The sequence below is a fragment of the Bubalus kerabau genome, chromosome 7, assembly GCF_029407905.1.
Source record: "Bubalus kerabau isolate K-KA32 ecotype Philippines breed swamp buffalo chromosome 7, PCC_UOA_SB_1v2, whole genome shotgun sequence".
NCBI classification, from domain to species: domain Eukaryota; kingdom Metazoa; phylum Chordata; class Mammalia; order Artiodactyla; family Bovidae; genus Bubalus; species Bubalus kerabau.
The window spans coordinates 61,466,033-61,491,443 of record NC_073630.1 but is presented as its reverse complement, the minus strand read 5'-3'; the positions used below and the strand labels follow the sequence as shown (position 1 = coordinate 61,491,443).

Here is a 25,411-nt window from a genome sequence, read left to right as displayed (position 1 = left end):
AATATGACTTCTTTTTGGCCTTTAATCAAAAATTACAGAACCTGCTACAACAACACATAGGGATCCCAGTATATTAACTGAATGAATTTTTTGAAGCAAACTTCTGTCCCTGATTTTCTCTAAAGTCTCTTTGTTATAATATATTGGAGTGTCTCTAACTCACATGGATCAAAGAGAACCTCAGAACCACATCTATCAGGAACCTGTCACTGCTGCAGAAGAATAGCTGGGGTGTTACCTTCCTTGATTCACCACACTGTTTGGGGGAAAGTTACACAGTGCTGTCTAAATGAAAAAGAAAGCAAAGTCACATTAGGGAAGGAATGAATCCTCTATGCTTGCTAAAGAGACTTGATGGCACTACAACAAAGTAAGCCAGCATCAGATGAAAAAGGCCCCAGCTCCCATCACAAATGCATTATCAATCAGAAGCAAATTGTCCATCCATTTAAGAATTCTAAGCACCAATCACATTAAGTCTGTCTGAGAATACTGTGTACTTAGAACTCTAAAGATGCTTTAAGAAAATTAAGTAGTGCCTCGATTCAGAAGAACACAAGAAAATTTAAGAACAACTGATACTTGTGAAAATAACATTCTAAGCTATTTGTAAAATTCAAACTCTTTCTAATTTTACTGCAGAAGACCAAGGAAAGGAGAACTGAGAACATGTGATTAAAAAGAAAAAGACAATTCTTTAATTTCTCACTCTTAACAGAAAACAGATCATGGGTCCTGTCTGTAGCCTTTTCCCCAGTGAGGAGGAAGAGAAAACTGACAACCTAGACTTACTGGCCTTCTTGCTTTGTTTGAAGACCCCTCTATGCGCAAAGCCCCCGCCACTCTCCTCACAGGAGACTTATGCTTTGCTCTGCTGTGATCGCCTCCCGAGAAAAAGTGCCAGGAAACCACAGAAAACGTCCCTTTGCAAAAGCAGACATGACATTTTTGATGAGCTCATCAAAGATTCATAATGAACGGACTACAGGCAGGCCAGCACACAGAGCATGGTCTCCCCGAGATACATGCGTCTAAATGCAAGGATGAGAGCGAGTTTCCAGGGTTAAAGCAAGAAACCAATGAGCTTGGGTTTTGTCCTATATTTTGTTTTTATGTTTAGATTTGATATACTATATAGTGTAGGCAACATTTAAATGTATTTTCAAAACTGAAAAAAAAAAAGAGCAAGGAGGGAAACTTATGTTCAAGTTCATGTACAAAATGTTATATCCTTAAGATTCCCACTAGGGGTCTAAAATCCTGAGTGGAACAGAGCTGGCAGAAGTCTCTGGGGAAAGCAGTGCTCAGGGACCAAAGTCCAGGGTCCTCTGTCTCCCAGGCTGAGGCTCATTCTACTTTATAATTTCCTTCCTCTCATTCCTTAAGCGAGCACTCCCCTGGGTTAGGAGTTTTCACACGAAAGCCAAGTTCTCACAGGAGTCTGCAATACTGACCTTGCCCTTGTCCCGAGGCTGTTAAAGCTCAAACCAAGAGGAACTCAGGCCCACTTCCTCAGGGCTCCAACAGGTCTGCTTTGCTATTTTTTATGATAACATTCCACAGAGAAGATGCCTTTCCCTCCCCACCCTTTCTGGAAATTAAAAACCAGTACTGTACCTGAACCTCCTCAAAAATAGTTGCTTGCTCCTGATTAGTTAATGTTGTCAGGTGCTTCTGGAGTTCTAGTTTGGTTTTGGAAGAATTCATTCCTATTAAGAAAAAAAGAGAGATCTGAGAACACACTCCGTAACAGTTAGGAGGTAGAGCTAACACCTTCCATTCTCACTCCCTCTCTCACATGCCTTCCCTCCCTCTCTAGGCATCGGAGGTTTTATGGAAATTCAATCAATAACAATGTCAGTGATGAGGACACTGACAACAAGTAACAGTTTTTGATTGAGCCCTCATGTGATAGATGCCCACTTAAATGTCAGGTGTGTATCATTTCATTTTATACTAGAACCACCTGACGAAGAGGACTTGGTTAGCCCCATTTTACAGTTAAGAAAACTGAGACCCAGAGAGCTCACAAGACTCCCAAAGTCCAACACACTGGACTGTACCTCAGCCTCGTGTGGCTCCAAATCATTTTTCTTTCTACCACTACTCCATGTTAAAATATCGCACACAACTGGAACACTGTCCTCAGAAAATGATAAAACCTCATGAGTGTTTATATGTAAACTAGACAATCTCCCTTAAGGAAAAACCACTACTACCCCATCTGAAAACTGACCAACATTCTCCTGCAAGTTAGGCTCTCTCACATAAAAGTGATCCGTGTGGCCAACAACTCTCCTTTTACCACCACATGCTTGTTAATAGTCTTATGACCACATAATTAACATTACAGAGGATTCTGAGAGAAAGTCATTAAAATAAAGCTGCCATTTTAGTGCCTGTCAGAATCTGGTATTTCAGAAGGTTCCTTCTCCACACATATATGGCTCAGACCCTGCTCGGCCTTTCCCTGGGGCCGAAGATAAACACACATGATGAGATTTGGATGAAAGCATTTGCCAACCTATCATGGAAAAAAACTGCAATGCCTTTTAAGGCTTCCCTGGTGGCTCAGAGGTTAAAGTGTCTGCCTGCAATGCGGGAGACCTAGGTTCGATCCCTGGGTCGGGAAGATTCCCCTGGAGAAGGAAATGGCAACCACTCCTTTCCTCAAGCAGGGAACTTGGTGGGCTACAGCCCAACTTTCACTTCACTGTCCCTATCCACTCGCCAGCCCATTTCCTCCTGAGGGCGAGCCGCTGGGCCAGGCTCTAGGCCAGATTTACCCTCATAATGAAGATGGCCAGACGCGCATCTCGGAAATCAAGAACAGGGACTTGGAAATCAGGCTTCTGTTTTACAGATGAGTTTGCTGAGGTCCAGAGAAGCCAGGCAACTGACAGGTCAGGAGGCCAATTAGCAGCCAAGCCTGTCTGTCCCAGAGCCAGCACTCCCTGCTCTCCCTGCCACAGAAGGCAGGGGCCCCACCCTTCTCAGCAAGCAGTGGCGAGGCCACTGCCCCAGCTCAAACCACTGCAGCTTCTAGAAGTCCTTCCAGAGGTACTCCCCCACCACCTTTTTTTTGGCCAAGAAAACCCTAAACGGCCACCATAAAAATAAAAGCCAGTATTTTTTTTAATGACTGCTGTGCCACTTTACGGAACACTGCACAATCTCATCTAACCCTCAACGTAATCTGAAAGTGGGCACTATATACAGTAATCCCAAGGTCCACAGGTGAAGAAACTGAGGCACAATCAAGTCAAATACTCTGTCCAGTGTCATCAGCTACGTAAGGGACAGGGTGAGAATCTGACCCACATTGATCTGCCTCCAGAGACAACTCCAGAACACTCCACTGCCTCCCTTAACCCACAGAGTCAAGTCACCTGACCCCAGTGACTTCAATACCAAAGTGAACTGCTCAGTGAAATAAGTCAGGCAGAAAAGGACAAGTACGGCAGATTTTCACTTATATGTGGAATCTAAAACACAAATATAACAAGACACAAACAGACTCACAAAGAACAAGCTAGTGGCCGTAGGGCAGAGGCGAAGGGCAAAATAAGTGAAGGGGACTAGGATGTACCAGCGGATTAAACTACCCGTTATAATATAAATAAGTCACAGGGATGTGATGTATGGCAAAGGGAATGCAGTCAATAATGTTATGATGACACTGCATGGTACAGAAGATACAAAAATACTGAATCACCACGTTGCACACAGACACTAATAATACTGGAAGTCAACTATTCTTCAATTTAAAAGAGAGAAGTGATTAAAGGTGCAGAAAGGACAGCTCTATTTGTCAGAGCACAGTTCATTCAGCTACTCCTCTGGCAAGCTGTCAGGTCACACCAGCCAGGGAAACAGCGATGCCTTCACTGCACTAACTACTTACAGGCTGAATCGAAACAGTGTTTACAGTTATGAGCAAAACTAGCACTCAGAAGTCATTAAATAAAGATCCTCCCTGCATCTGGATGTCAGTGATACCGTCCAAGCATCCTCTCGTGGACACATTTGTACTGTTTGATGAAACATTCACATACGGAGAAAAACCTCAGGAAGAGTTAGGCTCATTATACATACTTCTAACAATCTCAGGTGAAATCATACAATACAGTCTACTCTTCATATTCAGCAGGTATGCAGAGATCCCTAGACAGGTCTATCCTTGCCTTCAGGAGCTCTCAATTCATTAAGTCCTTTCTGCCCCATCTCAAATCAAAGCTGGTCCTCCAGCCCCCGTGCCTACTCTCCACTGTGCACCCTCCGTGGGGCTTCTCAACACTTTCAGCCGCTCCTGGGGGTTTCTGTAGCAAGAAGGCAGCATTCCCCACGTGATGCCAAAGGTTTTACAGGACAGAAGGGCAGCAAGTCAGTCTGCCTTCATGCTGGCCGCCAGAAAAGGCTCTTATTAAAGGGAGCACTGATGAATAGTTTTGCTTTGCCGAAGGCAAATTTACTTGAAGACCAAAAGGAAACCTCAGTTCAACTTTTTCTTTTTAGTGAAAGTGTAATTTATGCCAGAATTCCCAAAATGTTCCTCTAAACTTTAAAATAAGCAAAATGCTATATAAATACTAGCAGCTGTAGAGAGTCCAAACACAGAATCTGTACAGCTGCCCCTCTTATGTGTTTTAAATGTCCAATGGCACCCACAAGTACAGTCCATTTATTCTACTTTATGGATTCCAGAGCACATTAACTACATCAGTTGATTAAGAAAACAGTCTTTAAGTCTTTCTTTTTGTGGCCATGTCATTCATTGTTCCTCTCCACTGCTTATGATGTTCTTGGCCAGATCATAACTTCCTATTAGAACCACTGTTATGGGTACATACAATGAGCTTTAATAAACGATTTCACTCTCCTTGGGGATTCCCTGGTAGCTCAGATGGTGAAGAATCTGCCTGCAATGCGGGAGAACCGGGTTGGATCCCTGGGTAGGGATGCAGTCTAGCAAAATGTAAGAACCTGAAACTAACTGTCCATAAAATAATCAGTATCTCCCTTACTAAGGACGGCTCTAATAATGTGCCATCGATGCTTTACAAGTGCTTCCCATTATGTAGGCAAAACGTACCCTCCCCAGTCTTCTAATTGTGCTAGTTAATGGATGTTTTTACATTAGCATAGCTTTCTGCTTTGCTTGGATCTTATCCAGTAAAAAGAGGAATTAAATAATAACTCCGAAACTACAGCAGCAAAATCCCTACCATAATTAAACTTTTCAGGTATAGCTCTCTGAAAGCTAAGCCAGACCAAAGAAAGATTTGTCAAGTGGAACTCTGGAACCCTTCCAGCTCCTGCAGGTCAGAATCTGCTTTATCTTCAAGGCCGAAGTCACTGCAGGTTTCTTAACAAGCTCATAGGGGACACTGCCGTCATCGTTTACCTTATCTTACAACCACTAAGGAAAGAACTAGTGATGTTCTCAGATGGGATCTCTTGTTAAAGCACAACTTTTCTTGTTCCCAGATATATTTTGTATCATGTCAGCAAAGAGGAACAACTAGGAAAACATGATTGAAAATGTTAATCATTTTGATCCATTTTAAACAGCACTGGAATGCCAGCAAATGAAACCTGAAGACCTTAAGATGATGTCAATTTGTCTTTAAAAAGGGAAATCAGATACCACTTCACATCCATCAGGATGGTTATCATCCCCAAGCCCCAGAAAGTAGGTTTGCTTATCCCTCAAATGTGCAGTAATCCCTTTTCCTTCCACAAAGTGGTGAGGATTAAATGGATGATAATACATGTTAAAGAAAACAGTACAGTGCCAGGCATATCTTAAGCATGGAAATCATAACATTTATTGCAGTTTCTCCCCAAGCCAAATTCCTAGAAAAACTCGGAGCAATACTTCCTGTGCTCTTTCTCACTGGCTCCTCAACTGCAGCTGCCCTCTGGCCATTCCTCACCATTAAAACTGCTCTGGAAGAAGCTATCATTGACCTTGTAACGGACTCTTTGCGTGTCCAACTCTGCAACCCCACAGAATGCAGCTCACCAGGCTCCTCTGTCCATGGGATTTCCCAGGCAAGAATACTAGAGCAGGTTCCCATTTCCTTCTCCAGGGGATCTTCCCTACCCAGGGATCAAACCTGGGTTTCCTGCATTGCAGGAGAGCTGCAATGAGCCACCAGGGAAGCCATGTAATCTGCTCGCTCAGTGGTAATTCTTACCTCTCATCTTACTAGATCCCTCCTTGGCAGCCAACTGAACACTCACCCCACCATGATTAACAGCGCAACTGGTCTTGTGCCCTCTGTTCCCCTAACTCCTCCCCCCTCCTCCGGGCCCCTCGAGGGGAGATGGTAGCACCTGATATACAGAAGACATCCATCCATGACCCCTGTAACTAACATTGGCCTCCGTGGGACAGAACCTTCCAACGAATTTGCCCAGGACCCTGAACTCCTGCCCACCCCACCCCACCCCGGCTCACCCTCGATCCGCTCGCAGAGCTTGTGCAGGCCCTGCAGGGGGCAGCCCTCACACAGCTGGGCTGGCGCCTTCGCTGTCTGCTGCACAGCAGCCACCGTGAAGGCCTGCTTCAAGGTCATCATGATCTCATCCACCTGATCAAAGAGGAGAGACCACAGAGAGCAGAAAGTCCATTTAAAATGATCTGGCAGAGATTTCAGGACTCTGTGGAAAGACCTGGTACTTAAGATTCTTCTGGACTGTTAGTCACAGGTTAATGGATAATAATCACTAAGAACCACTAGGATTATACATAGTCTAGAAACACTACAAATGCTCAAGGCTTTTCAAGGAGATAAGGTAAAAACTAGATGCAAATTAAATACTGAACGAAAACCAACTCTTCTGATCAAAAGTCCAAAATGACTTTTGAAAGATGCTAAAGCAGAGAGTGAAAGTGAGCAGGCCTTTAAGCATGATGAATACTGAAAATGTGCACCCAAGTAAGTCTCAAGTGTATATTAGCTGGTTATTAAATAGTCACAAAAGTATAATTAAAACCAAATAATTTGTCAGTGAAGCCACATAGTTTTGCTATGTAAAGAAATCAGTGAGGCTGACATCCCCTGAAGATGAGATTTCAAGGTAAGAAGAGCCCCTTGTCACTTACCAGAGCTTCATTTGTGCACTGAAACACATAACAGACGAAATGAAAGCCTCCACCTCCGGAAGACTCACGGCAGATGAACCCAAAGTGGTCCACATGTCTAATACCCTGTGGAAGGCGGGGAAAGAGCAAGAACGGTAAGCTGTACCCAGAGGAGGCGCCACTGCCACGCGCGCAGCTGAAGACTCACACAGCACGATTCTAAAGGACACTGTGAAATTACTATTTTCTCAGATGTTTTAAATATCTAAAAACACCTCTCAAATATGAAGTTCTACTAAAATGTTACTCCTCTGACTACCCCCACAGTAAGAGAAGCAGGATCTGAAAACCAGAGCTTTTATCCTCATTTTAGTAGTGAGAGGAAGTGGAGAAAAGCTGACACAGAAAAATGAGAACTTTTCTTGAGTATTAAGGAATAAGTAGATGAGAGATTAACAAAGAAACACAACTGTACACACACACAAGCAAACACACGTAGACACAAAAATTAAAGGAAAGGATTTAAAATATTTGTACTCCTAAAATAACAAACAAGTAAATCCTGAAGTAAACTGGTAGGAAGAATGAGTCAAAAGTTATACACACAAAGAACAGAGGTACTTTCAAACATAAGATATTAAGGCCAAAGCTGTATCACAGTTTCCTAAGAGCTCTTTTTATAAATATTAATATGTACACTTGTTTTGAAAGTATCAGCTAAGAACCACCTTAATACAGATAAGACAGCCTCTCCTAAAAGCACCAGCATGCAGAGTGCTGACAGATTGAAGGGCAGGTGATCATGTAAACTTGTAAACATCCTTTAGGAATTAATAAAACTACCGTACGAAAAAGCAAATATTTAATATTACCATTTCAATAGAAATACAAGCAAATCAAGATAAAATGTCTATGGAGAATCTCACTTTCAGGTCAAATATTTCCCAATAAACGAGCAATCACTGACACATCCTGGCATTGCCATCAATGTTCTCCAACAGCAAGTTAAGCATATGCAAGAGGTTACTCCAAAGGAGAATATGATTTGGAAAAAACATTTTCTTTGTAAATGGTTCTCTAGTCGATCTTATGCATGAACGTCATTTTCACCTTTGGGGGGAAAATTCCCTATTGAATCATTACATAGATCACATTATAAATCAACAATGAGAGTTTCATTATATCTTACTAATTTTGAGAAAATGAAAATGAGAAAATGATTTCAGACTTTTTAAAACTACCCAAATAGTAACACATTTTTGCTAGGAAGATTCTGAGTAAAAAGTTGTCATAGCTCATTATAACTGACAGATTCTCCAAATCTCTCTATGAAACACACCCAGGAGATTTTCAGGAAAGAACTCAAGTAGACACTGTACTCTAAGGAAAACATCCTCAAAGGTAGTCATTATTATATTTTAAGGAAGAAGAAATAATGATCTTGGTATCCCAAAAGTCATGAATTTTTAGAAAGTAAAAATAGGTATTTTAAAAAATACATTAGTGTGTATGAATGTATATATATATATACGCATACAGATGCACATACACCTGGAAATCATGACTGTGGACCATTACTACCAATGACTGGGAAAAAAAGAAAAGGAGACCTACTTTCTCCAGTTAAGTTATGGTTGCTAAAAGCAAAAATTTTAATTTCAAAATTATATTTTGCCTTAATATACAAAAGGAAATGCAAGATCACAAACCCAGCACTTAGAAAGCATACCTCTTGTAACCCTAGCTACTTCGGTTGAATGACAGACAGTAAAATAATTCATTAAAAAATGCAACTGCAGTTGAGCTGATAACCCATGTCCATTTACCTGAGAGCAGAAGGATATCTCCTTAAAATTTTTCTGCAACGCTATTTTTTTGGTGTCAGGACTGATGAGGTAAACTTCAGATTGACCAATCTTAAAAGACAAAGAAAGAAAGAAACTAGCTTTGCATGAACACTGAATTCAGATTTATTACACAAACTTTCTCATTTCATGACCTAGGGAAATAAAGAATCAATGGCTCAAGCTCCTACTGAGCAGTGACCATATCATGTAGAAGACCACTTCCAGGTCACACACTATTCTACAGGCTTCGGGTAGGAGACAACCATCAGTGCGTTCGTTCACCTTCATCAGGCAGCAGTCTTGAGGTGAGAGGACCAAATATCTCAAAGTTAGTCACGAAGCCTCAGGTTCCCACAGCTCCCCTTTGTAAGAAAGAGAGGTTTCTGCATAAGTGAATCTCCAAGGATAGAGGAGCTTCTCTTTTAAAATTTCCAGGACACTTTCTAATGATCAGAAAAGTCTTCTTAAATTATTGTTTAAACTCTACCAATTGTTGAGTACATACTGTGTTAGGTACTCACTCCTGCTTACCTGACTTCCTAAAAAAGCTAAAAGTGCGAGCACAAACTAACATTGTCTTACAGACGAGGGTCAGCCTAACAGATCTCCGTTAGAGGAGAGGACTGTGTCGCAATAACCATAGTTAACTGTGCAGCTTCCCTCCCTCCCCTGCTGCTCCCTGAACCCAGGATGCTCCTCTAGCTGGCCACAATGACACTTCTGCTCAGTGAAAATCGCTGCCTTCAGAAAGCCCTGATTCCCCAGAAGCCCTCACAGCATCCTTTGCAGCATTTATCACAATTTTAGTGAGACAATTACTCATACAATCAGTTGTCAGTCTTGCACTGGAATCTAAATTTCACGTGGGCAGAGATCATGCCTGTCCTGTTCACTGTTGTATTTCTAGCATGTTGCAAGGGACCCTGTGGATAGCATTTACACAATAACTACTTGAAAATAAATGCACTAAGCAGCTTTCCCAACGATACCAAGAGGTTTTGGTGGTTTTGTTTTTTTTTTTTTAAATACAGATCACACATTACAACACCAGTCTGACTGCCAACGTAGCACTCTTTTCAGTATATTAGGTCAACCATGAAAAGAGGAAGAAATCAGCCCTCTGACACTCCATCTTGATTTCAAACCTGTATATCTTACACAGCCAGCTTCCTCATCACTTGGCCCTGAATTAGGCACGGAAATGTTACATTTAAGCACACCTTGCTCTCTCCCTAAACTCTCAGTCAGCCTTAGGCCAAAGAAGAGACAGAGGAGGCTGAGAACAATCTGTTTCCCATATTGCAGAGGCCAGCTCACTATGGAGCCAGCTGAGTCCCATCAGCTCAGACCCAGAGGACTCCCAGGACAGCAACCTTTCCAGAACAGCTGGGATCAGCCCGGAACCCAGGAGCCTCAACAGCCAGGAACAGCCTCCTGCCCATGCCTTTTCTGGCATTTGGCTCACTGTCAGTTTATCAAATTATTTCTAGAAAAGAGTAAGCAACTGGCTAAACTAATACTGTAGTTTGGGTATCAATTTCAAATATCATGTTATCCCCAATTACCCAGGTAACAAAGTGTAAGTAGTTTTACAAATTAATAAAAATAATAAAGGGGTATTTTCCAAAAAATTTTGCTGAAATGTTACTTGAAATAAGTAATTAACTTGAAATAAGTTAAAAAAAAAAAAAAAACCTTTTGGAGCCTCTTTTACACACATTAATTGATTGTTCCACATTGAAAAGATGTCTTCACCACCACGTGGGAGGCAGATAAAAATCATACAGGATGTAAGATAGATTCTGTTTGTTACCCCCTGATGATTCCCAAGGCTAATAGGGACTAAATAAGGATTCTATCCTGACAAAAGAATTATTCAGAATAAAAATATACGGATTCACACACAAATCCAAAAGCAATTCACAGATAATCTTTGTTCGACTAAGCAGATTTTCTTTTGAACACAAAGACCAGATTGGGGATGTGCAGGAGGCTTGATAATATTTTACCGTGAAGAGCATAGTTCGATTTTCCTCAATATCTGTCGGCTGCACAATATTGTGTCCACTAATCAGGTGGTTCTCGATGTCGCTCTCCTCAAAAGAGCTGAAGAAACTACTACTCCGCAGGCCTGCATCCTGAAACTCCTTTCGGAAGGCCAAGGAGCGCAGCCCGGGCTGCGAGAAGGACTTGCGCATCGGCCGCGGGCCCCGCTCCCCATCCCCCGGTGGCTGCAGTGCAGACCGGAACTGATCCGAGGAGAAGCCACCGCTCACGTGACTGAAGCCTTCGATGCACTCATCGATCAGGGCGGGTGGAGCCTTCCTGTGCGCCACGGCCACGCGGCCGCAGAACAGCACCTCGAACTTCTTGGCGAATGTGTCATCGAACTCCGAAGGGCAGCGGAGCTCCTCCTGGCGGGCGATCTTCCCAGCCTGCCGGATGGAACTGATGATCTCAGGCACCTGCCGGGAAAGGAAGGAATGTCATTTGGAACCTGCTGTGGTTGGGCTTCCCTGGTAGCTCAGCTGGAAAAGAATCCGCCTGTAATGCGGGAGACCCAGTTCGATCCCTGGGTTGGAAAGATCCCCTGGAGAAGGGAATGGCTACCCACTCCAGTATTCTTGCCTGGAGAATCCCTTGGACAGAGGAGCCTGGTAGGCTACACACATACGTGGGGTAGCAAAGAGTCGGACAGGACTGAGTGACTAAGCCCAACACAGCACAGTGGTTGGGACGCACAGGGCCCGCATTCACAGGAGCCACTTCATGCTCCCCACATCCATGCACTGCATATTTCATCACACGGGGCCAAAGGAGAAGCCCACAGAGGTCCGGACCAGGAGAGGGAAAGGCACGACCTTCACAGAGAGGAGAAGGAGAGCAGTATTTATTAAGCATCCCTTAACATGCCAGGGATATGCTAGGGGATTCATGTGCCTGCAAGCTTATGTAATAAGTCCACAGACACAGCAAGTTAAATCCAGGCTGGTCCCCCCACTCCAGAGCCAAAGGTCTTCTCCGAGAAGCTGTCACTCTCCCTTCAAAAGGTCTGTCACCAAAACAGTATGCAGTTATTCTAGATTTCATGGCAGTACATCTTGGCAGCGCATCAAGTCTTCTAAAGTAAATGACACGATGAGGATAACAAGACTGAAATTACCTTACACAACCTTTCTTCTAATCATAACATCATTATTTTCTCTAATGACAACTGACAATTTATTCCTCAGTTTTATATTCCCTAATAGCTGAACAGTATTGACTACATAGCTCGGAGGTTTTAATCAAGGAATAAGCAACCCACGACAGTATCATTATCAAGGCAACACACTGTGGCTTCTTTCCACTGAACTTCTAAAGCCTTTGGTTCCTAATGCAGTCATGATCAAGAGAATGAACAAAAGAGTCTCATGTAGTATTGTCAGCCCAACTGCTATACCCTCTCATCATTAGCTTCTGACAAGATCCTTCAAAGAAGCCACAGAAAGAGACGAGTCTTCCACAGAATGAATAAGCATGTGTCCAATCATCTGGAAGACATACAGCCACAGCACTAACACAAGACAGGCATGAATGCATTTTCATAAGGAAGGGCCTAGCTTTTGATATGACCTATTAAATAACAGCCAAAGCCATTTTTTCCTTTTCCCTTTCTAAGAAAATCCAATTGAACACCCAATACCCACAGACCCATTTCTTTTTAATAACATTACAGAAGGAAAAGAAAACCAAACCCTTTTCAATTTAGGTCAAAGATCAATATATACAGTAAAGGGAGGTGGTTTCAGTAGATCTGAAAAAACTTATATTCTGTGTTCACAACATAATCCCCAAAGACCCAACTCAAAAGACTTTTCTCTGTGATTTCATATCATGCACACCTTAAAGACAATCTTTGCTGGAAAGATTAAGATATATCCTTTCAAGGTACTTTATCATACAAAAAGTCAAAACATCTTTAGACATATTTTATATTTAAAAAAATTAATTCCTGAAGCATAAGACCTAAATGACACGGAGGAAGCCAGAATTTCAACATCAAGCATCCACGTGCACTGAGTATTGCACAGCTTGGGCTGTGGCTCATTCCTCTACATACAAATAATTACACATCTTGCAAAGGCCTAAAAGTTATTCATAAATATAAATACAGGACAGAGAGAAGAAGTAGAAAGTCTAGATTTCATTCACACATTTGCCAAACAGTCACTACAGGACCTTGGCAAAAACAGCCTCAGTTTTTCTCTCTTGTGGGGGGGGAATTCTTTAAAGATTTTTCAGGTAAAAGTTGTTTCTGTGAGCATGAAGAATAATGACTTTTTCAAAAAAGAAAAACAGTTCATGCAAATAAAAGATGCTTTTCTAAGCAAATGGGTAAAATTATTTTATCAGGAGTCATGTGAATCTTCCTAATTACTAACCCCACTCTCTGAACAGGAAATTCAAAGCTTACTCAGTCTTTTGAGGCTTCTTACAATACCCGACATTTCTGTATGGTGGGTCTTCCCACTGCATCGGAATGAGTAATGGTATCTTTCATTACGTATCAAAGGGGAGAGAAAATGTGTGAAGTCATATGAATTTATGGTGACTCGGTAATAAAGTACAAACACAAGCAAGACACAAATTAGAGAACTTGCTTTTTCCGTCTCTTCACAATGTCAGAAGAGGCTAAAGAGTACATGGGTCCTAGGCAGACAGAGTTGTGCTGTGGTCCTTTTCCCAGCCACCAATCTTTTTCCTATCCTTTAATCAGAATCTTCAAAAGATAATGCTTTAGTCAAAAACCAGTGCCTCCCTCTCCCTGAGCTGGTAAGCTGTGTGAATATGGGTATAAAGGAGATAACTGGGCTTAGAAAAATCTCAGGGATCCTGACAAGAATATAACGATTTCAAAATATTTGAAGGCATATTACCAAACACAGTTTCAACAATAAATTGTAAACAGTTTAAAATCCAACATTTTAAAAACATTTCTGTAAGTCATTCAGGTATACTAAGAGACTAAATAAAAAATGGGCTCCACTTATGTCTGAAGTGAAGTGAAGTGAAAGTCAGTTTCCAACTCTTTGTGACCGCATGGACTATACAGTCCTTGGAATTCTCTAGGCCAGAATACTGGAGTGGGCAGCCTTTCCCTTCTCCAGGGGATCTTCCCACACCAGGGATCAAACCCAGGTGTCCTGCATTGCAGGCAGATTCTTTACTAGCTGATCCACAAGGTACGCCCCCATTTATGTCTAATTTTGCAAAACTTTGATAGTTCAGTTCTCTTTACCAGAACAGACCTGGGTACTGCTTTTTGAAAAATGAAGGCATATGACAAACCCACAGCTAATGTCATACACAACAGTGAAAAGCTGAAAGTATTCACTCTAAGATCAGGAACAAGATAAGGATACCCACTCTCACCACTTTCATTCAACATAGTTTTAGAAGTCCTAGCCAAAGCAAGCAAAGAAAAAGAAAATAAAAAGGAATCCAAACTGGAAAAGAAGAAAACTGTCACTGTTTGCAGATGACATAATACCATACATAGAAAATCCTAAAGATGCTACTGGAAAACTACTAGAGCTTACTAATGCTCTAGTAGAAATCCGTAAAGTTTCAGGTTACAAAGTTAATATACAGAAATCTGTTGCATCTCTATACACTAACGACAAAATATCAGAAAAAGAAACTAAGGAAACAATTCCATTTACCATTGAATCAAAAAAAAAATACAATACTGAAAAATAAACATACATAAGGTGGCAAAAAACCTGTACTCCATAAACTTTAAGACATTGATGAAAGAAACTGAAGACAATGCAGACAGATGGAAAGATATACTGTTACTGGATTGGAAGAATCAATATAGTTAAAATGATTATACTACCCAAGGCAATCTACAGATGAAATTCAATCCCTATCAAACTACTAATGATATTTTTCACAGAAATAGAATAATTATATATATAATCATATTAATACATATACATATATATATGTATATGTATAATGGAATACCACTCAGCCATAAAAAAGAATTAAAGTTTACTATTTGCAGTAACATGGATGGACTTGGAGGGCATTATGCTAAGTGAAAGAAAACAGAGAAATCACTTATATGTGTTTGATATCAATTTTATGTGAAGTTTAATAAAATGGGGATTCCCTGGTGGCTCAGTTGGTAAAGAATCCTGCAACGCAGGAGACCGGGTTCAATCCCTGGGTGGGGAAGATCCCCTGGAGGAGGGCATAGCAACCCACTCCAGTATTCTTGCCTGGAGAATCCCATGGACAGAGGAGTCTGGCAGGCTGTGTCCACGGGGTCGCAAGAGTCAGACACCACTGAGCACACACACACAGAATACAACAAACTAGTAAATATTAAAAAAAAAAAAAAAAAAAAAGTAGATCCACAGATACAGAGAACAAACTAGCGGTAACCAGTGAGGAGTGGGGAAAGGAGTAATAAAGGTAGGAGAGAAAGGGCGTAAGATGGACTCAAGAATGTACTGTACAACACAGGGAATATAGCCAACATTTTGTAATAACTGTAAATGGAAAGTAGTTTTTTAAAATTGCATAATTTTTTAAAAAATGAAGGCGTCATGTCCACATATGATGAAATCCTGAATTCTCTATTCTTTATAATTCTGTCCTGGACTCACCTACACTATTGTAACATAAGGGAAGTGAGTCATTTATTTCATTTTATTTCCAAATGTCATCCTAGGTATAAGTGGATGCCAAGAGGCAAGGATTCAGAAGTGTGAGATGAACACAAGATAGCCCTGCCTGAGAAGGGAGTGGGGCCTGGAGGAAGGTTTGGTTAGAATCTTCACAGTAACTGAGATGGGGTCTGCTGGGAACCTGAACTAAGCAGCAAGCACTGCAAGAGAAAAAAAGGCTGCAGGAAAGATTCTGGAAGACAGACTCACAAGACCTGGTGACTACCTGGATGGGGGAGCTGGGGGCATGGGAGACTGCACGGGACTCACAGAAGCTCTGGCTTAGGCTTCTTCATTAGGGAATACAGAAGCAGCAGGTCTGGGGAGAGATTACAGGGAGCTCCCCTCCTGTCCATGTTGAGTATGACCAGAAGGACTTGAAAGTAAAGACATGTGGTGGGCAGCTGGACAAGCCAGCCTGCAGTCTAAGACAGGAGATCTCGACTGGACATCAACAGCCCACGTATACAGACGGGAGGTGGCTAATGCCCTGGCAACAGAAAAAGGGAAAGTAAAGGAAGTGAGCTAAGATGGTACGTTAGGATACACCAACATTTCAGGTATAAAGAAACTGAGGGATCACGGCAGAGAAACAGGACAGGCAAGCAGCAAGATGCCAGAGGTGGCGAGGGAAACAAGCCCTCCTTCTTGGGGTGTGGGGCGGGGGCGCTGAGTGAGAATAAACAGAGGGTTGAGACGGGTCTGCTGGAGTTGGCCAGCTTGTGTAAAACATAAAGCAGGGATGCCCACAATGACCCTCCAAAACAAGCAACGGAAAAATGTCTCAAGGTGAAACTTCTAGTCTATGAGAACGTATAGTTCAAGTTACAATATTTACTGCAAATACACAGACGCTTTAAGGGCAAATATGCTGAGGTCAGTAGTGTTTATTCCCACTGATATGATCTGGGTCCTTTTAATAAAAATCTTTTTTTAGTCACAGCAATAATATCTACGTCATTTCTGACTGCAGATAAAGTAAATCAAAACTAATGGCAGCAAAAACAAGAATCTGAAAAGCATTTTGCTGAGATAAATTCATAAGGATTTCAGATTTGGTTTTCTTCTTTTAACAATGGGCATCACAATAAAAATGTTAACTGAAATGAACTGACAATAATGAAGAAACAAATTCTGTTTTAAACATATAAAAAATTTATTGAACTACTCTTCTGTCAACCTATTTGAGTTTATGCTAAAGGTCATTTTTACGTCTGCACTTCTTTCACAGCCCAAATAAGTTTCTTTTGAATTCACATACTAATAAATGCACAGTACAGTATGAAGTTTCTGTAGCAGGCTTGTGAATACTGTTTTATAACTAGTCAGAAAATGATAATCTAAGAGAATTAAAATACTCATTTCTGCAAATAAAATCCTGATTTAAACCTTTGGGTCAAATTTCTTTTTAAAGATTTGAGGATTTTAAAGGATTATAAACACATTGCAAGTGTAATTTCATTCACAAGGACTTGGGAAAGAGCCCTTGAAACATTATTTAGGATGAAAAGCCATTTTACTGAACATTTACACTTGTGATTTTCTGCCAACTAGTAATAAATAAAATATTAAAAACCGTGTTTTGCCCATTGGATGAAATGTTCCCTCACTACTAGGAGTTAAAAAACGAGCAGTTCGAATAGAAAACAATCATTTCAGATAATTATTTCCCAGAAGAAACAGACCTGTTTTGTTTTGTTTCCGTTGGTAATAAGTGGTCATTTGTATTTGTTGGTCATAAACAAGTAAATAGGGAAAGAAAATGAAATTAAACCATGTTTTCATGTACTCTGTCTTATCTGCCTTGAATTTCATACAAAACACTTAAGAAAACATCTTCTTACTAGTGCTCGATACTTCGATTATTTAAAGAGAATAAGACTGCTGTTTGACATTCTCGACATGACACGTGAGCATTCCTATCATTCAACAGTTTGACCTGTCGAGACTAGATTCCAAATAAAGATGTGAATACACCGCATACAATGAAGAAGATGAGCCTACTCCTGACCTGAGCAGAGGTTCAAGTGCAGGAGGAAGAGACTTGTCGGAATGTGTGGCTTCCAACGTGCACTGCACAAGCCTGGTCCCCAGGAGAGGTCTGGCGCGGCTCCTCCCAGGGAACCGATGCCCCTGCTCCCGCTGTGAGCTTACAGTTAGCCAAAGGTCAGATGAATGTGCTACATCTTCCTGACAGAGAGATCAGATGTGCTGTGATCTGGCTGGAGAAGCACCTGGCATCTTAAAAACGCTGATGACCGCTGGCCCCTGACGCAGCCCTCACACCCTGGGTCAGGACTGCCTCATCTGTCTAGTCTCCAGTTAAAACAGAAGTAGTAGCATTCAGCCGCCCTGGTTCTAATATGACAAACTGGATAAACTCTTTTCTTCGTAGCTTTTAAACCTCATGGAATGATCAGTGCAAACACAAAACCCAGCACCATACTATGAAATAAATCGTTTGAAAGGTTCCCTACAACCTTCTGGCTAAACCAGCACTTTTCTACAAACACTTAAAACAATGAGAAAAAAATCCAACTTAGGAAGTGATTTAATAGCTGCAGGAGCTAACACGAGAAGGTGGGAGAAGATAGCGCTGTAAGAGTATGAAACTGCTTTGTAACTTTTCTAAAACAGTTTTTTAAAGCTAAGACATTTTGAATGGTCAGCATAAACACTGACAGAAGTCACTAAAAGATCAACCTGGGAACATAAGTCCTCAAAATCTAAACCTCTTCATTTAATGCACTGATTTGTAACTCAAATGCACACTAGAGAGGCAGATAAACCTTTAAAATGAGTGACTTTTATCTAGTTTTCATCAGTCTAAATGAAGCAGTCTGTGGAGGTGGGGCCCTGGCACCTGCGGCTTTCAGAAACATCTAAGAGCTCTCAGGAGCAGAATTACAGATGTACCACCTGTCCTCTCTCATCCCGGAGGTAAGGAAGACGCTCCTCACCCTGCCCACTACATCATCACACCCAAAATCCATGGGATTCTTAAGAACCTAGGCAAACTGTGAATAGCAGTGAAGCAGCCCAACTCACAGATCCAGACCCTGCTTACAGCAGAGATGAACAAACTACTGAAGTCAAAAACACAAAACTCACCCCACAGATATCTGTCAAGCTATGTATACCATTTAAGGGCAAACTTGACTTGCAAATAAACTCATTGTATTTCAGAAGTCCCAAACTATTAAACACAGGAGAGCAAGTGCCTTGTAAGAAACACTACTCTATATTTTTGACCAAATATTAGAAACATCAAAATAATGTCTCCAAGATCAAGAAACATTCACAAATATAATGAACCAGCAGTTTACCACAGCAATCATCCCGTATGAGTTCTGCATGTTACACAATCTTTGAAAAAGAACTCTAGGGTCCCTTTTCTACAAAACAGGGGAACTAAAACATGTAAATATGCTACAAGTAACTATTAAAAAAAAAAGTGCTGTTTCCTTCTCCAGGACACACGCCAAAATTGGTTTCAATAAATGATGCCCTGAATGTAAATAAATGGAGTTAGAACAACACCCTAACACCATGCACAAAAAATAACTCAAAATGGCTTAAAGACTTTAACATAAAACAGATACCATAAAACTCCTAGAAGACAGTATAAGCAAAACATTTTCTACGTAAATCGTATCAATGTTTTTATTAATTAGGTCAGTCTCCCAAGGCAATAGGAATAAAAATAAAAACAAACAAATGGGACCTAATCAAACTTACAAACTTTTGTACAGCAAAGGAAATCATTAAAAAAAAAAAAAAAAAAAGACAACCAATGGAATGGGAGAAAATACTTACAAATGATGCAACAGATAAAGGCTTAATCTCCAAAATATACAAATAGCTCGTAACAACTCAACAATAAAAAAACAACTCACTCAAAGAATGGGCAGAAGACCTTAACAGACATTTCTCCAAAGAAGGCATACAGATGGCCAGGAGGCACATGAAAAGATGCTCAACATCACTAATTATTAGCGAAATGCAAATCAGAACTACAGTGAGGTACCACCTCACACCAGTCAGAATGACTATCATTAAAAAGTCTACAAATAACAAATGCTGGAGAGGGTGTGGAGAAAAGGGAACCTTCCTACACTGTTGGTGGGAATGTAAATTGGTGTAGTCACTATGGAGGCTCCTCGAAAAACTAAACATAGAGCTACCATAGGATCCAGCAATCCCACTCCTGGGCATATACCTGGACAAAGCTATCATTCAAAAATATACATGCACCCCTACGCTCATAGCAGCACTCTGCACAATAGCCAAAACATGGAAACAACGTAAATGCCCATCAACAGATGAATGGATACAGAAGATGCAATGCACACATACAGAAAAGAACAAAGTAATGCCATCTGCAGAAACAAGGATATAACCAGAGACTCCCATACTAAATGAAGGCAGTCAGAAAAAGACAACTACCATAGGACACCACTTACATGCGGAATTTAAAACATGGCACAAATGAACCTATCTATAAAACAGAAAGACTCAGACACAGGGAACACACTTGGGGCTGCCAAGCGGGGAGGGAGAGAGAGGGCCTGGGAGTTTGGGGCTGGAAGATGCAAACTATTACGTTTGGAATGGATAAACAACTAAAACCCTAACGTATAACACAACGAACTATATTCAATATCCTGCGATAAATCATGATGGAAAAGAACATGAAAAAACAATGTATATATGTATCTAACTGAGTCATTTTGCTATACAACAGAGATTGGCACGACATTGTAAATCAACTCTAACAGGAAAAAATATGCCCTTTTGAAACTGTCACTGAGAAGAGATCTTCAATAAAGGACTGTTTGGTCACATAGTATGCATTTATAAACAAAACAGTGAAACCAGCTAGAGCACTGGGCACCAATACTGCTTTGTTTCTACCTAAAATCATTCAGGACCAAACATTAAACTCATTAAAATTGATTTTCAAGCTAATGTGTGCCCATGTGTTATCTTTTCATGTCCAAATCAATAATCTTAGAGGAAAGGAGACTATGGACCTTCTATTAAGTGACAGACACATGAGTGCTTTTCACTGTTCTCCTTTATTTCTCAAAAGTCTTTGAAAATCTCAGAGCAGTTAAAACGCTAGTGGCCTGCAGTATGAAAATAAACACGCTATTGTCTATGCAATAACAGGAGTAAATACAGACACCACACTGAGTGAAAGCAACAGATATAAAAGAATCACATGGTACAATTCCATTTTTGCCAAATTTTAAAAACAGGAAAAACTAAACTATGATAAATAGGAAGCAGAATAGGGATTATCTCTGGAGGAGGGAGAACTTTGAGGGGGCTGTGATGGGGCCTTCTGGGCTGTTGTTTATTGATCTGTTTGCCAGCCATCTAAGATTATTCAAACTGTAAAGTCACTGAGTATATGATTTATATATAATTTTATTTGGTACACTTCAATGAAAATTTTACCAAAAAGAAATATTTTTGCAGGCATGATTCAATACAATTGAGAAGGGGACAGTGGCTCAGACGGTAAAGAATCTGACTGCAATACAGAAGACCCAGGTTCGATCCCTGGGTCAGGAAGATCCCCTGGAGAAGGAAATGGCAACCCAACCAGTATTCCTGCCTGGAGAATTCCATGGACAGAAGAGCCTGGAGAGCTATGGTCCATGGGGTCGCAGAGTCAGATATGACTGAGTGACTAACACTTTCAACAACTAGCCCAATGTTACCCAGCTAATAAGGAGAGGAGCCAGATGGAATCAACCTGATGCTAGACACATCCTCTTTCTACCACACCAAGCCTTCACTCTCAAGTCACACAGACACCCTAGTCCCTGGGGGGTGGGGAGTGGGGGGCTGGGGTTCACATGTTCTTTGCTTTGGTTTGGGAGTTTTGGGCTTTGTTTTGGTCTTATATGGAATCCATCCCCCTTGTTTCTAATAATAATCAGTACCTCATCCCACTCCCATTCCAGTAGTTAGGTAGGACACACAGGCCCACATAACCACAGTTCATGAGAGGACTGGCAACCCCGCACCAAGCCGACCAGCACACTATTAGTGACTCCACAAGCCCCACCGCCACCACCCCTATCGGCCCTGTAATTAGTTCAGGGTTGGGTACGTAACTCCATTCCAGACCAATGACTGCTAGACTTAGGTGGTTTATGGAATTGACAGGAGGTGGGGCGGCGGGGGAACCTGCTATTGCTTTAGACAGTGATTCTCAAACAGGGGCAATTCTGCCCCACCCCTCCTCACCCAGGGGCAATGTGTGGGGACATTTCTGGTTGTTACAAATGGAGGGTGAGCAGTACCACTGACACTGGATGGTCGAGGCCAGGGACGCTGCTGCACACCCTACAATGCACAGAGCAGGCTCCCCTGCAAAGAATTATCTGGCCGAAAATGTCAGCAGCGCCAAGACTGAGAAATCTTGCTTGTGGACTTAGTTCCATGGGTGTAAACCTGGAACTGCAGGTGCCATCACACATAAATCCATGCCAGAGAGTTCCGCAGGAGGTGGAACAAAGACAGGAAGGGAGAGAACAGAAGCAAGAGGGTGAAAACGATGGCTGAGGGCCTGGATCCAGCTATCCCTGAAGTCTTATCAATCTCATTCTCATATCAATAAATTTTTTGATAATCCCATTTTATACTGTCACTTGCAACAGAGAGTCCTGTTCACACTCCCAATATGTATAAAGTTCCAGTCTGTCAATCATGTCTGACTCTTTATGACCCCATGGACTGCCATGGAATTCTTCAGGCAATACTGGAGTGGGCTGCCTTTTCCTTTTCCAGGGGATCTTCCCAACCCAGGGATCGAACCCGGGTTTCCCACATTTCAGGCAGATTCTTTACCTTCTGAGCCACCAGGGAAGCCCTAACCTTATGCCAAATTCTATGGGGAATACAAAGATAGGAACACATAAATCTCCTTCAGGGAACCTACAATCTAAACAAAGAAAATAAACAAGTATGAAAATAAACAACGTGGAACACCAATCCAGGAGCAGTAGCGCTAAGGAGGTTACAAAGATAGGGAAATAAAAACTCAGTATAGAATATATTTCAAATAATTTATTAAAAGCAAACAGGATGATCTATATATTCACCAAACTCTACCCTTCTTAGAATGAAACCAGCTACCAAAGACCCTCCAAACTGGCTCAATTTTTTTCCCTATAAAAAAAGTGAATATATAAAATTTTAGATCACATCAACAACTGTTGAGAAAGAGCCAAAGTAAAACTCATATCTGAATGACGTGTTTACACATTATTGCTCTACCCACTTATCTCCGTGCTATGAAAGATGAGAAAGGACTCACATGTAATGCAAAAGAATGAAGAAACATGGGTTATTTGCAAAGTAGCTACACAATGCCTCGTACACAGGTCTAAATGCTTCACTCAAAGATGACTCTGTTTCTTTCGAAAGGTCATCTCCCCCTTGCACCAGGCTGGAAGTGGGACTGGTGCCCACCCTGGGTGACTGGGGCACTGGAGCATCACGCGGCCTGCCCTCTCTCCAGAATACACAGCCTCCTTCACTGCCGGTAAGCACAACCACCTCAATGAAAAACAAAGCAAAGGAATCTCCTGGGCTTCAGCAAGATCTCTAAGGGCAAGACTTAATTTCTTAGGCAAAAGATTGGTTCCCTCCCCCAAAGGAAAACAATGAGTAAAGGAGAACATCCTGTGCCCAGTACAGGGCTCTGATCCACAGCAACAAGCAGCAGCTGTCCCCACGGAGGCTGTGCTTGTGTCTTAGAACATGGGCAACCCAGGGCGAGCCTAAGAACAGCATCACGCACGCCATACAAAGGCCAGGGCAGGGCTGCGCCCCACCTGAGCGCACGGTCTCACCCTGTTAATCAAATCAGGGCTGTACTTCCGTGTGATGGGTGACAGCCCAGGCTGTGGATAACCAGCCCCAGAGACTGTCTTACAGTCTCACTCTTTGTGCTTAAGACAAACTGAATCGAGTCAGTTTATCAGGATCAAGGCAGCTACTGGAAAATGCAGGTTTTTCTCTCAAATTCTTCCCCCCCTCTCCATCCCCCCATTCTAAGAGGAAGATAAGCATGTGTTTTTCCCTCTGGGATGCATCCTTCGTATGTACCCTCTGTTCCTGGAGTCCCCGGGGCCTCCACTCCAGGCAGCACCAGCCCAAGCGCGGTTATGACTAAGACAGTGCAAGCTGACAGCTGCTAGGCAGAAGGGACAGAAACGAGGGGCACCTATCCCCTGCCTCTGACTACCTTCCAGGGCCAAGGTCAGGGCCTTCCTCCTGGGTCTGAGCCAGGAACAAGCCGGTCTGTGGCAGCTTGCCTTAATAGGAAAGGGCCAACCTCCAGAACCAAGAAGCAGCAAGTACTAACTGCCTTCCCACTTTTCAATAATTCAGCCTCCTTCTAAAACACAGCAGCAGAATGTATTCTTTAGTCATCTTTCATTTCCGATAACAAGCTTAATAAATATCCACATAAAAGAAAAATACAGAAAACTTAAAATTGCCTATAATCCCAAGCCCAGAAATGTCACAGTCAACATTTTTTTCTTACCTGTGGTTTCTTGCATACACTAAATGGTGATTTCCTTTACTTAAATCAAAAAAAAAAAAAAGGGAGGGGTGTGGATCACAGTGTTCTGTATTTATCATCATGGGCATACGGTCACATCATGGGCATACGGTCAACCCATTCTAGAACCATCTCCCTCCCCATCACTACACAATGGAAATAACAACAACAACAAATAATAATAATCTCTTCAGGATCCAATTTCAATTAATCTCACACTAGCTGTCATGAACTCTGGCCCCATCAGAAGCTATTCTGGCAAATGTGCGATGAGCATCCCAAACTTTGCATCCATTGCCGAGACCCCTACTTGTGTCAAGAGCATGAAGTGTTTGTGTACATATGGGGAGAGGCGGGAAGGTAATCAGGAGAGATGAGAATGAACCCAGTATTGCTTTTTAAGTCAGAGAGAAACATTCCATTCAGAGGAAGAAAGAGGAGACAGCCTATCTGGGAGCAAAACGGAAACAGAATAACCTTCAAAAAGATAGACAAGGTCAGCCCTAAGGCCTGCCCCAGCTGAAGCCATGAATCTACTGCAATGACAGATCCTGCAGGCAATTCTGGAATGGGAATGCCAAAATAAGCTCCAAAATCTTGCCAGTGTGAGCAAGACATCCAGCTTCTTAGAACTCAGCATCCTACCTCGCAGGCTGTTTTGAGGAGAAAATTAAACAATGTGAAAGTTGTTAGTGTAGCACCTACCACACATTAGCTTCCAACAAATGCCATCTGTGACCTTCACATTTGCCAAGCAATGAAAAGGTCAACTCTCAATTAAAGTAACAGCAACTGCAGGCAATGAGCTTGCTATTATTCCAACTTCCTTTCAGTACAGAACTGGTAATAAATGACAAAAATTTATTGTGTATCAGCTAGCCACAGATAATGCCAATCACATTTTTTGGAAATGTGACCGAATTTCCAAACATTCCATAGGCAAGAGAACTTCCCCCCATCACACCCCACTCCCAACTTGCCAGCAATCCCAAATACCTAAGAATAGCAAAGCTCTGATTCAAACGGAGCTGGGGAAGGACATCCCTTCTCCTTCCTTCTGCCAGCACTGAGGGGTCACAAGGCCCACAGGAACAGAGTGAAAACCACTACCTTACAAAACGACGTATGTCTGAGAGTGGCAGGCAGTTCCGTAGCACATTCAGGACAG

General features: G+C 41.8%; 1 protein-coding gene across 10 annotated transcripts in view; it reads right to left on the bottom strand.

The window, feature by feature from the left end:
- The window catches only part of TBC1D1 (TBC1 domain family member 1), a 224,923-nt gene that overhangs the window by 101,387 nt on the left and 98,125 nt on the right, over nt 1-25,411 (bottom strand). For all 10 annotated transcript variants that reach the window (XM_055588261.1, XM_055588260.1, XM_055588252.1 and 7 more), the window contains 5 exons: nt 10,947-11,402; nt 8,917-9,006; nt 7,112-7,216; nt 6,464-6,596; nt 1,618-1,709 (listed from right to left, as the gene is read on the bottom strand). In XM_055588261.1, coding sequence (XP_055444236.1) covers nt 1,618-1,709; nt 6,464-6,596; nt 7,112-7,216; nt 8,917-9,006; nt 10,947-11,402 — 876 coding nt within the window. The remainder of the gene's footprint in view (nt 1-1,617; nt 1,710-6,463; nt 6,597-7,111; nt 7,217-8,916; nt 9,007-10,946; nt 11,403-25,411) is intronic.